The following is a 12,542-nucleotide window of genomic DNA, read 5'->3' on the forward strand; positions in this document are numbered from 1 at the left end:
GCTGTGTGCTATCTTACATGTTCCAAAATTCAAATGCTTGAATGGACATTAGAGGAAGACCTTGGTTATGGTAAGGGTCTGCTTATCAGGGTGAAGGAGGCGGTGTTTGCACATGGCATGGAGTGTGAAAAAGATGTGCCAAAAGGGTTCAGAGCAAAAAGAACAAACAATGAATTGCAGAATTTGTACAAAATGTATTTGGGATTAAAATAATACTTTTCTATGGAAATTTGACAGACTGGGAGGCTGAGAGAACAGAAAAGTACATCAATGTTTGCTGAATTAGCACTCATTTCACTACGAAATCAGTTACAACTGACATTCTGGCACACATCCTCTCTAAACTAACCACTCTGTCCATGTTAAAAATAAAAATAACACGTATGCCTTTTCTACATCTGTATCATTCAAAATATACAAAACTTATATAAAAAACATTGTGGGGAGCAACTTCTACATTCCTTAGATGTTTGTGGGTACAGTGTATGCACAAAGGTCAGTTAAACACTGCTGTCCAGTTCGTTCATCTGCACACCATTAATGAATCACACATTCTGTCGCCGCTGTATCTGTTGGTACACTGAGGCAGATGTCCACATCCACGCTAATTTGTAGGATTTCACATCAGGACTGTCTTTCATAACGGCTTCTTCTTCAGTCCAAACACAGCTATAAACAGAAGAATTTCCACAAAAGCAGGTAGCGCACTAAAGAGAGAGACGGAGAGACAGAGATGTAGGATTAACCACTGAAAATAGAGGCACAGTACTTACATGCATGCATACTTCATGCTTAGTGATACTTCAGTGTTTATAGAGGCTCTATCACTCTGATCTCTGAAAGCTGGTATATATATGTGCACACACAAACACACCAACCTGCAGATGGCAAAAATAACCCAATATGTCCAGCATTCCCACTTCTCAAACACAAAGAAAGACAAGGATACGGATGCGCTGCAGTGGACAGCCAATGCTGGGTGCAATTTCTGTCAGGGAAAAAGTACTTTTGGAAAAATAAATGCACAATATTACATATATTCTCTATATACTAACCTGCAAATGGCAAGGATCCACCAGTAGATGTCACACTCCCACTGCTCAAATAAAAAGAAAAGTAGAGCCACTGAGGCACTGGCATGGGCTCCTGTTGCTATAGTAGGCAAAGAGGTGAATATTCAGGAGTTTGGAGTCATGGAATTGTAACTCAAGACTAGAACGACTTTTTAATACCACGTACATCTTTGTATACTTTGACACATTAAGAGGGCTTCTCCAGAGATATTACATTTAACACCAATTTCCTGGCTTGTGTTGAGGCTACCATCAATTCCTGGCTAATTCCCCCATCACATTCTTTGTCCAGGAGACAGACACCATTGAACTTGCAGCTCTTAACTCATGGCTGAAATTACTGTAAGATTCTATTTACTGACACATTTGCCTGTATCGTACAGTTGGTTGTGAAGAGTCAGACAGAAAACAAACTCGGAGAGGGGGGTATAACAGGCTACAAAGGCCCACGGGTCAAACTGTACCAGGGATGTTGGAGCCATGTGGCATCCACTGACAAGACACTCGAAGGAATCTAATTTTAGACACAAATATATTAATTATTGAAATCCACTGTTGATGGATATTAGTTTCTGTTGCCCAAACATATATCGATTAGATCATCATCATGTATCAACCATCATCAATGTCAGACCAACAGTGTCAGTGTAAAGGATACACAGGAGACCTTGGCTGCAGTTGAACATGGACACTCCGGAGAAGAACCCAGCCAACTCAATGGCAAACAGACCGAGGGTGACCGCCAGTGCCACCACCAACCTGACACAACGAGACAGATTAGAGGGTGTGTATGGCTGCGTGTCGAAGTATTTCATACTTTGTGAGACTTTATGTGTCTGTCCCATGTTTTCCTACTTTCTGTCTTCATTGTCATACTGTTCTTGCGTGAAGTCCAAAGGCAAACAAGCCCTCACGTTGTTTTCCTGTGAAACAAACACTTCATTACTGGTCACCATAAAATCTGGTCTTAAAACGCATTCATCATATCTGTCTTACTTACCCTCGACCAAAAGATGGTGACAACGATGACAAGGTGAGCTATGATAGTCAAGAACCGTGCAGGGACAAGGCTTCCGACAGCCGACATGCTGAGCGACTATATACTGAATCAGACGAGCACACTTTGACAAACACAATGCGCCAACAGCGCTGGACTGGCGAAACGTTATTCACTGCAAATTAAATGTGGCTGGTAACTAACAGTAAACCACTGTCCGGATAGAGTATTTGATCACTTAGCATTTAGCTGCAGTCCGATAGTTAAGCTAACTTTATCCGAGACGCACATGAACTCCACTGCTCGACGTTGAACGTTAACGTTAGACTACACGAAATTATTTTAGGGAACATATCGCAGTTTCAGCTTACATTTACCATTACAACCAACACAACTAGCTACACCTTCTACTCCCACGTTGTTGCGCTTTAAAACGGTTGCTACAACAACTGACATCACCAACTTGAAGTTGGTGCAAGCTTAATTACAGGCCGGTGTCACGCACAACTGACTTTCAAAGGTTCCGGACACGGACAATAATTAAGAGAGGACTGATTAGCTCTTACACAACACTGCCATCTAACGGCAAAACGAAAAGTAGGCCACAAACAATTCAGCATATGGACGTTTTAGGCTACATAGACATGAACGTCAACAACCAAGAGGTTTATTTTAGAGAAACTGAGCTGCTGATTATACACAAGAATCAGACAAATGCTATTCTTATAAACACACCTTATAATCAACCGTTATTATAAGACCAGAGAGAAACCGGAGAGGATGATTTTAAATGGTCAATTATGAATTTATATTAAAATTAAATACCTACTGCTATAACGTGATACCGCCAAGTCTCATTTTAACAATGTAACATCACTCCATGGGCAATGCGGCTGTGATGTAGCCTAAGCCAGACCCTTCCAAATCCCCCTCCCATCCTATTTCTACAACGACTCTACTCGTTGCTTCTGGACAGACAGGAGAGAATCGGCGTGTGCGCAACAGCACAGACCAGGCACGGAAAACTACCGACAGCAAATCTGTTGGCGCGGCTCACCAGCGAAGGCCCGGGGCTGCTCTCCGTCAGCTCGACCGACCTGCTCCTGGCTTTCCTCAGGAAAAAACAAAAGGTTTAGTTGTTGCATCGCACGGACGCTGACATCGTGCAGGCATGGCAGAAGCGGACTTTCAGACCTTTACCTCGATCATGGACGCGTTGGTTCGCATTAGTGTAAGTACGACTCTCGTTATATTACGTTATTTAATTCAACCACGTGTGTTCATTTGAAATTTGATGTATTATCTTTTGTCCCCCACCTTCAGATTCCACCGCAAAATTATGCCACATTTCCTCTGACCCATCTGGATGCATAGGTTGCGTATGCGCTGAAGGAATGTGATGCATTTCTTTCCTTCAGAGCATTTTTTTTGTTGTATCGATTAAATAAAGCAGAGGTTGTTGCAGAGCTCTAGCACCGTGGGTGGAAACATACCAGAAAGGCCAAAAATAGCACATACACAAAATCCAAACGCCGAAGCAGATAAAGTAGCTCATGTTTGATGTTTGATTGACAAAACGTGTTGGCCAACGGCAGCTTCATATCCGTGCTTACCGAGGGCCACGAGAAGGCAGGGATGGAGGCGCGTTGTCATAGAAACGAGATGCTGCGTTTACTAGCTGCAGAAACAGGGCCTCCACAACCACTAACACTTGTGTAAAGACGAGGCCCGCAGCCACAAAGTGAGCAGAAAAAACAGAGGGCTATATTTATTTTATTGATTTCAAATGTTTCCCTCCCTCTTGGATGAAGGTCTGGCACTCTGTTACCAAACAGCAGCACCCAGAGATGCTAGAGATGCCAGAGCTTGCTGAGCTAAATCATGTCTGTATTTGTCATGCTAGAGACAGGCTAACACCTGAAGTCGTGGGAAAGCTAGCTCCACATTTGCCCTCCCTGTGCTCTGTACATCCAACACCAGCCTGCATAACCAGTGTCTGCTGCAGCTCCCTTTCTCGCTCTTGACTCCTACACATCTCATATACTTTTTTTTCCGGTCACAGGAGGTGCAGAATGTAAAGAGCAGTGGATTCGTTATTCATTGTAGTGACTCAGACCTTATTGAATCTCTTCTCCCCTCCTCTGCTCTCCAGTCCAACATGAAGAGCATGGAACAGGAGCTGCATTGCCCGGTGTGCGATGAAATGGTGAGGCAGCCCATCCTGCTGCCCTGCCATCACAGTGTGTGTCTGCTGTGTGCGGCTGAGGTGTTGGTACAAAGAGGCTATCCTCCTCCAGACCTCCCACCAGAGCCTAACTCACCCGCCTCCACGCCCAACACTCGCTCCCCACGACAGGCACGAAGACCCACACCCAGGACGCCTGACCGCCTGGAACGGGTCCTCAGAACAGGTGGAGGATGTGGGGAATATGTGTGTGCATGTGTGTATTTGGTGCAACTGACGGGAATCAAGTTGCTGAGCGAGAAGCTTTACTCATCTACGATAGAGTCGCTAAATGATATCAGCATGAAGGTACCTAAAAGTGACATCATGGTGAAGTGTTGACTCAGGGGGAAGAGTGGGTAGTGCATTGATCACAGAGTTGGTGGTTCAATCCCGACCTCTTCCTGCCCACACGTTGAAGTGGGAAAGAAGCCAAAAATTGCTCCTGATGGTCAGGCGGTAAAAACCCTGTAAAGCCCTTTGGGTAAAAAATGTACTGTAAAAATGTAAAAATACTGTAAAATCTATCCGTTAACCACCATCATTTAAAATGCAAAGACGCCATGACGCCGCTGTCATTTCATAGGTCATGTAGCTGACGCATTGGAATCCTGCTGTACATCCAGAGCTTTATACATTCATCTCATGACTTATTTAAGTGCATATAGAGCAAAGGCCACAGAGGCAGAGAGAGTCAAGGAGGCAGGAAAGGCAGTCATGTCGGGCAGGTGTGTTGAGTGGAAGCAAACTGTGTTTCCTCCACACTGAGCAAACCTTTATCACTGCACTCTCTCTCTATGTATATCAGTTCTGCTTTTTACTGTTTCTCAGCAGTCTGTCTCTCTTGATTCCTTCATTAACTGTCTCCATTACCTATACAAATCTTCCATTCAACAAGCCCTCACTTTTTTCCTCCTACATGTCTCTATCCATGTCTCTTTCTCCCTCATCTCCTCTCCCGTGTGCACCCGCGCCCTTCTCCCAGTGTGCGGGACATACCCAGGGCGTAGGCGGAAGGACGCCGCCCTTCCCCCCATGTTGTTCCCGTGTCCTTCCTGTCAGCAGGACGTGGAACTTGGAGAGAAAGGCCTGACAGACTGCCTCCGCAACCTCACACTGGAGCGGATCGTGGAGAGGTATGCGTATGCACAAACACTAAAGATACTGTATATACTGTAGCAGACAGAGTCACAGGCACAGTCAGGTGTAGCCAGAGCCGATACTGCTGTGTTGTTATGTCATCTTATGATAATGCCTCATCGTCATCTCATGAAGAGAAATCATAAACAAAGTAGCCACGGGTTTAGGAAAAAATCTCTTTAACCTATCCTGCAGGCAATGAAGAAAGGCAGCAAATGGACGGTTTAGTCAATACTGCTTTATAAATGAGACAGGAAATCATTTGCTGAGATCAGTTTCAACTATGAATCTTTCCTTTACTCCTGATCCAAGGCTAAGCCTGAGAGCAGATTGCAGGGACGGCTCCAAAACTGCAGTGCGCTGCGTGACAGTGACTCTGGTAAAATGGTTGTGCTAAAGTTTTGCGGAGGAAGTTTGGAGTGAAATTCTTCTCATTCTGCTTTAATGTTAATCATCCCCCTCTCTTATCAGTTCAAATAGCGAAGATCAAAGTGAGAGCAGCTGCTTTTGAAAAAAAAAAAAAGAAAGGCTTGTGAGATGGGGAGAGAGTTATGGGGAGAGGCAGATTCCCAGTTTCACACACAGCAGTTTGATGAGTGCAGCTGCAGTGGTTGTGTTGGGCAGGAAAGGGTGACGGTGCATGTTTTACTGCGCAGGATGCACTAACAAGGCAGCAGCTGGTGATGTATCCAGGTCAGGCAGTTAAAGAGTTGGACTCCTAACTACTGAAACGAGAGCAGGGCAAACTCAGATGAGCTCAATCTTCCCTTTCTTAAGGTTAATGGACTCTTTCTTTCTTGCAGAACTGTTTCAGCCCTGCCCTTATCGCCCTGTCCCCCTGTCTGCCCTTTAGGTACAGGCACACAGTAAGCCTGGGCAGCGTAGCCATCATGTGTGGTTTCTGTAAGCCTCCCCAGTCTCTGGAGGCCACTAAGGGCTGTGCTGACTGCAAGTCTAACTTCTGCAATGAGTGTTTCAAACTCTACCACCCCTGGGGAACCCCTCGAGCTCAGCATGAACACATTCTACCTACCAACAACTTTCGGCCAAAGGTTTGCCTGTTTATGTGTTCTGTGCATCATACACAGGAGCGTCTCTTCTACTGTCGTTTCCTTAATCTCCTTTTATGCTCCAGGTCCTAACGTGCACAGAGCATGAGCAGGAGAGGCTGCAGTGGTACTGCCGTAACTGCCAGAGGTTACTGTGCCCACTCTGTAAGCTCCGGCGTGTCCACCATGGACACAAAGTGTTGCCTATTGCACAGGCCTACCAGGCCCTCAAGGTGAGCTTGTGTGCAGTCTCTTTCAACAGTTTTAAGATCCTGATGCCAGCAGCTCTGAAATGTCAACTTCTGTTTTGTTCTTACAGGACAAGGTCACCAAGGAAGTCAACTTCATCCTGGCCAACCAGGAGACAATACAGAGTCAGATCGCTCAGCTGGAAGCTGTCATCAAACAGATGGAGGTGAATGATCTTTTCTCTGTTTTGTACTTACCCCGCTTTGTCAAAGTCATTTTCCCCCGCATACTGTATCTGTGTACAGGTGCATTATTTTGTTGGGTTCAATGGAGCTGACCATCCAATGCAACTTGGAATTGAATATATGTTTCTTTGCAAAAAGCTAAATTTTTGACACAGATCAACGACACACACACACACACAGTAATGGAAGCAATGGAACACTGCTTGTTAACAATAGCTAAGACATCGTTTCTGTGCTCATCATTCCTAATCTGCCCACTCTCTGGGATCCCCTGCCTGTCTCTGTCCAGGCAAACAGTGCAGCGGCTCTTCATCAGCTGACCCACTGCATCCGAGAGCTGGGAACGGCTGTAGCGGAGCGTCAGGGGGCTCTGGCTCTGGCCCTTGAGGGATCCCGCAGCAGGAGGGAGGCGGCCCTGTCCGCCCAGGTCTCAGAGAGGCGAGGCCTGCTGGAGCATGCCGGCCTGATGGCCTACACGCAGGAGCTGCTCAAAGAGACTGATGCGCCGTGCTTCGTACAGGCTGCCAGAGTCACTCACCACAGGTAACGCACACGCTTAACACTCTGGAGCAATGACTTGGTTAGATTTGACCTTTTGAACTTTCTGAATAAAATTCTCTGTGTCTTTCCCTCTGCAGGCTGGTGAAGGCCATAGAAAACATCCAGTGTTTCTCTCTTTCTGCTGATCCCTCCTTCAGACACTTTCACGTAGACGCATCCAAAGAGGTCAAGCTCATCAACGCCTTGGAGTTCATACGTGGTAGGCCCCTTTGTTTGTGTCATATGAGCCATGTAAATGATGAGGCAGGTAAATAGAAACAGCATCTCTCTCTCGCTTTGTCTCCTCCACAGCCCCACTGGCTCCAGTCATCGACACTCAGAAGACACTTGCTTATGACCAGCTGTTTCTGTGCTGGCGCCTCCCTCAGGACTCAGCCCCAGCCTGGCACTTCTCTGTTGAATACCAGCGACGAGCGGGAGGAGCTGCAGCCACATGGGGCGGCATCAGATCCCCGAACGCTGCGACGGCATGGCAGCGCCTGGATGAGGTGAGAGGGACCAGCGCTGTGGTCGATCGACTGCAGATTGACAGCGTCTATGTGCTCAGGGTGAGAGGCTGCAACAAGGCCGGCTTTGGAGAGTACAGTGAAGAAGTTTACCTCCACACTCCACCAGCACCTGGTGAGATATGCACAGCTATTATATCACTTTTTTTTTTGTTGTTTACATTCACAACAAAAAACTCTTCATCTTTCCATTCTTCTTAAAACAGATATGGCCATTCCTTGTTTTCAGTGCAGTTTCAGTGAATTAATGAATTTCTAAGTGTACTATCATAAGTAATATTTTTAATTTGTGGTTTGCCGTGGTCGCAGGACAAAACTGTTTTTAATTTGGATATTTTTCCTGTATTGTCAGTTTTCAATCGATTGACTAATCTTGATATTTCTTTTCTCTCCATCCCTTCATGTCCTCCATTCCCACTTTATTTTTCTTTTTATTTCAGCTTCTGCACCAAACCTTCCTTTTTCTGTTATGCATTCCAGTTTCATCAGACTGTTTCCGCTTCTGTCTTTCTTGCTGCAGGTCTGTCATTCTTCCTTTCTATTGTCCATTGTTTCTCTTGACACAGTCATTCCTTCACAAAAAGCATTTAATCAAAATTCTATTATCTGATCGGCTGAAACAGTATGTGGGTAGAGTGGATGTTACCTTTGCTGTGTTTCTCGCATTTCTTCCTCTCGGTAAAGCCACGTCTTCTTGCTTTTCCTCTCAAATGCTCCTTTTCTCTTGGTCTGCTTGTTCTCCCCCTCGTCTTTAGCTCTTTCTCCATATGTGATCAGACTTGCTGTAGCCTGACTGTCCCAGCTTCAGGATCTAACCCCTCCTCCCTCCTGACTCCTTTCCTTTACCTTCCTCACCATCTCTCTCCCTCTTTACTCCTCCTGTCCCTCCTGGTACGCCTCCTTTCCCTGTCCTCTCAGTGTTGAGTTTCTCCTTGGACTCACGCTGGGGGTTGCATGCTGACAGGCTGGCACTGGGTAAAGGCCAAACGTACGCCCGCAGTGTGCCAGGCCTCTCCCTCCTGCAGGCCGCCGACCGCACACTCACTTCTTGCCACTTGACCTCTGACCTGCTGGTGGCAGACTTGGCTGTCACTCAGGGCAGACACTACTGGGCGTGCTCTGTGGAGCCTGGTTCCTACCTTGTAAAGGTGAGAGTGGATGCTTATTGGTGTTATAATGTGTTGTATATTCTGTATGGCATCAGCTTTACCTCACGCGCTGACTCAAAATGGATGTGACCCAAGCTTTTCGTCTCTGTGATTCTCTCTCTTGCAGGTGGGAGTAGGGCAGGAGACTAAACTACAAGAGTGGTTTCAACTCCCCCAGGATATGGCCAGCCCTCGGTAGCTAAATCTTACCATCTTAAATATAGAATTTAGATTAATTGTGAGCAACAAGTCTGCTTCAGAGACTTTCTTATTTCAATATAATGCACTGAACCACAAATACAGGCAGCTATGAATGGGATTTGTCACATTGATTGATTGATGATGTAAGTACATTCATTAATACACCCCTGTACAAATGGTTAGGAGCCACAGCAGAGTTGTTCCTTTCTACATACTTAAAGCAGCACTGATTGGTTTTCCATTGATTTTTTTTGCCCACACGGAGCAGTGGAACAACCTGTAAACACAACACTCATATAAGTATTAGTGCAGCAAAGACTAGTGAATGGTACATGCTCTTTAGTGCATTCTGTGTGCTACATAAAATACACTGTATTCTTTCACTTAAAAGTGACTCTTCATAAGAAGAAGACTTAAAAAAAAAATGTTTTCTTTAATTTTCACAGCTGTTGTTTGGAGTGTCTCATGAATACACAATCTTTTAGTTTTAAATTATTATCAAGTGCTATACAAATAGTGTTTTAAAGTATTATTAAAGTTTAGTATCATTACTTTATTGTACATGCATTTTCCTCCTTTGGGTAATTTTTCTCTTGTGCAGCCTAATTTTCTCCTCCCCTCTGCTTCCCCCCCAGGTGTGACCCAGACAGTGGCCATGACAGCGGGGCGGAGGACGGCCAGGACTCCCCTCCCTTCTGCTTCCTTACAATGGGCATGGGCAAGATCCTGCTTCCTCAAGGACATGGTCACAGTCAGAGCCAGGGGGACAGCCACAGCCAGGGAGGAGTGCACTCCCACAACAGCAGCCACAGCAACCTGCCTCACCCTCACACTGCTCCGCTGCCGCCCCGACTAGGAGTGTGTCTGGACTGTGACAAAGGTCGTGTCACCTTCTACGATGCTCACTCGTTGCGGATCCTGTGGGAGGGACACGTGGACTGTTCAGCTCCAGTGTGTCCGGCCTTCTGCTTCATTGGCGGAGGGGCCCTGCAGCTGCAGGACCTTGTGGCGAATCGGAACATCGAGGAGCCGCCGCCACGGAGGGTAACTATCCAAACATGTGCAAAAAAGCTCAGCAAATAAATTGCGGTGAGACAGCGGTTTATGGGTGCAGTTCAACCGGTGTTCAAAGTTTCTCTCATGTGTAGAGCTAAAGGTGGTTTATATTCACCACTTAACGTGAGTTGATAATTAATTGCCTTGATCCTGTCAAACTTCGATACTTGATTGAACTGTAACTACCAAATGTAGTTACTTTTTTTCTTTTCAGTGTGATTTTTGAGATCTGACTATAAATATCTCATGTTGTTTTGCATTTGCACTTGGCCTGAAAATATCAAATCTCTCTTTTGGCTTGATTTATTTCATATTTTTCCTGCTTTTTTTTCTCCTAAATTTTGCAATGCTCCTATGGACACTGTGGCTGAAGTGATTTTAGACTATGCAGAATTCTGTTGATAGGGTGAGCAAAACACCTTTATAACAGGTTAACAAAATCTGTTTTCAGTGTAAGAAAAATCTGCCTTCCTTTTACACTTGTCTTAAATTGTCCCAGAACGATCGGACAACAAATGTTGCATGCAAGTGTAACTAGGATGTATATGCAGATAGCTGTCACCTTTGAAAAGCACCTCAGATGTACTGTATGTCTAATTTTATATCTTTTTTTTTTAAGTAGCCTCGATAAGCATTAATGACGTGTATATAATTCAGAATTACAAAGTGTGAATATTTGGTGGTTGAACTGTTCTGCTGGCTCATGTCAGGATCACGTGTCTCGGTGTCTCAACAGTCCCAGTTGGTATTTTATATAGTCGCTGTTTTGCATTTCAAAAAGGACTTGTGTGGCATTTCAGCTGGGTAAACATGCTCACAGTTGCCTCGGCGTTCAGATTACAAGAGAAATCAAAGTAAAAAAGGTTCTGAAGAATAATGCAGTTTGACTTAATAACATGAATACATTTCAGTGTTTTGCGTTTGATGAGAGTTAGAAATGTGGATGGCCTAGTTGTCCAGTATTAAACTGTGGTGTCTGAGTGATTTGCACATACATATTAATGATGAAATGCAACCTTAAGGGAGGTGGATGAATGACAAGGTAACCAGCTGAAGTGGGCTAATGACATGAGTTCTTTTTTACGAGCTCTGGTTGACTTTAAATTTGACTTTTATTTTTATAACTTTTGTTTTTCTTACTGCAAGTGACAGTGGCTCATTCACTTACTGACTAAGCTGATTCACAGTTGTGTTTGGGGAATGTAAGAGACCAGTTATGTATCATTTCAATGCAAGAGATTGTCTATATTGCAATATTTTCAAATCGACTGGCTGCGACTGTATTTTGATATATAATATGATTTTTCTGGTGTGTGTGTGTGTGTGTGTGTGTGAGCTCTGGCTGTGACTTTCATGCTTTCTGTTGCGTGTATGTGTGCGCCCCGTCTTGAATGACGTGTCTCCTCTACTTTTGTTACAGCACAGCACTTGAATGACTTTAGACTGTAGCATCACAGAAATCAGAATCTCTTAATTTAGATTTACCCTTACCGGCAGAATGTTTCTATCATGTCATGAGAAAAACAATAAACGATTGAGAACTGTAACAAGGAGTCCCTTTGTGTTAATGATGACCGCGTGATATTATTGTTCAATGCTCTGATTTCTTTTCCCTGCTCTCAGAAACATAGAGATAACTGCACAGGCACAAATTATTCATAACTTGCTTCCCATGATACAGTTCAGAAAGAAGCTTTTTTTGGTTGTAAACCTCTTTTATTTTCATCATCGCCTGTCATTTTCCTGCTCTACAGCCAGAATGAACAACATGTTTTCGGTCAAGTGTAGCTATCAGTTCAATTGTCACGTGCCATAGAGTTGTCACATTTTGAATGTCTGTAAACAGCAGAACAATACTGAGGAGGAGATTATGAAACCAGCCTCTCCTTGCTGAAATGTCACGGAAAAACGGATGTCTCCGTGAGTGTGCTGTGCCTCTCTACATGTAAGGGCAAGCGTGCCCTTAATCACTCGAGTGTGCCAGAGCCGCATGAACACATAAAGTGCATCTTTTGTGCCAGAGGGCTTATAAATATAATCAACCTATTTTGCACTGGGCCAGGACACACCTTTATAGAAGAACAGCAACAGCTGTATTATATGTGAACAGAAAACAAGGCACGAGAAGGAAAGCAAGTTGGACTGGTAGCGGG

The 12,542-nt window shown here is 44.7% G+C and overlaps 2 protein-coding genes across 3 annotated transcripts; one reads left to right on the forward strand and one right to left on the reverse strand.

The window, feature by feature from the left end:
- Positions 1-175: 175 nt before the first annotated feature.
- On the reverse strand, positions 176-3,468 carry LOC139333667 (transmembrane protein 107-like). Of its 2 annotated transcripts, none has more exons than XM_070966260.1 (6): positions 3,271-3,468; positions 2,074-3,177; positions 1,929-1,996; positions 1,732-1,832; positions 879-975; positions 176-707 (listed from the first exon to the last, which is right to left on the reverse strand). In XM_070966260.1, exons 2-6 carry the CDS (start codon positions 2,158-2,160, stop codon positions 638-640), a joined length of 423 nt encoding a protein of 140 aa, XP_070822361.1. In that variant the 5' UTR covers positions 2,161-3,177; positions 3,271-3,468; the 3' UTR covers positions 176-637. The 2 variants fall into 2 exon arrangements, with proteins under 2 accessions (XP_070822361.1, XP_070822362.1); XM_070966261.1 differs by lacking the exon at positions 879-975 and adding an exon at positions 1,056-1,152 and having other exon boundaries at positions 177-707; positions 3,271-3,453.
- On the forward strand, positions 3,019-11,939 carry trim46a (tripartite motif containing 46a). The gene is made up of 12 exons (XM_070966259.1): positions 3,019-3,301; positions 4,223-4,481; positions 5,280-5,430; positions 6,288-6,486; positions 6,570-6,716; positions 6,803-6,898; positions 7,207-7,460; positions 7,556-7,677; positions 7,770-8,099; positions 8,903-9,132; positions 9,260-9,327; positions 9,969-11,939. Exons 1-12 carry the CDS (start codon positions 3,242-3,244, stop codon positions 10,414-10,416), a joined length of 2,364 nt encoding a protein of 787 aa, XP_070822360.1. The 5' UTR covers positions 3,019-3,241; the 3' UTR covers positions 10,417-11,939.
- The last annotated feature ends 603 nt before the right edge of the window (positions 11,940-12,542 follow it).

Source organism: Chaetodon trifascialis, chromosome 7, assembly GCF_039877785.1.
Source record: "Chaetodon trifascialis isolate fChaTrf1 chromosome 7, fChaTrf1.hap1, whole genome shotgun sequence".
In the NCBI taxonomy this organism is placed as follows: domain Eukaryota; kingdom Metazoa; phylum Chordata; class Actinopteri; order Chaetodontiformes; family Chaetodontidae; genus Chaetodon; species Chaetodon trifascialis.

What these genes read in the sequence shown, in the direction of transcription:
- LOC139333667 (XM_070966260.1), bottom strand. Translation starts at nt 2,160, where the DNA reads ATGTCGGCTGTCGGAAGCCTTGTCCCTGCACGGTTCTTGACTATCATA. An exon ending in TCACCATCTTTTGGTCGAGG is followed by an intron (nt 1,997 to 2,073) that starts GTAAGTAAGACA and finishes TTTGTTTCACAG; the next exon opens with GAAAACAACGTGAGGGCTTG. An exon ending in GTTATTTTTGCCATCTGCAG is followed by an intron (nt 708 to 878) that starts GTTGGTGTGTTT and finishes CTCTCTCTTTAG; the next exon opens with TGCGCTACCTGCTTTTGTGG.
- trim46a (XM_070966259.1), top strand. Translation starts at nt 3,242, where the DNA reads ATGGCAGAAGCGGACTTTCAGACCTTTACCTCGATCATGGACGCGTTG. An exon ending in GGAACGGGTCCTCAGAACAG is followed by an intron (nt 4,482 to 5,279) that starts GTGGAGGATGTG and finishes CCCTTCTCCCAG; the next exon opens with TGTGCGGGACATACCCAGGG. An exon ending in CTGTCATCAAACAGATGGAG is followed by an intron (nt 6,899 to 7,206) that starts GTGAATGATCTT and finishes GTCTCTGTCCAG; the next exon opens with GCAAACAGTGCAGCGGCTCT.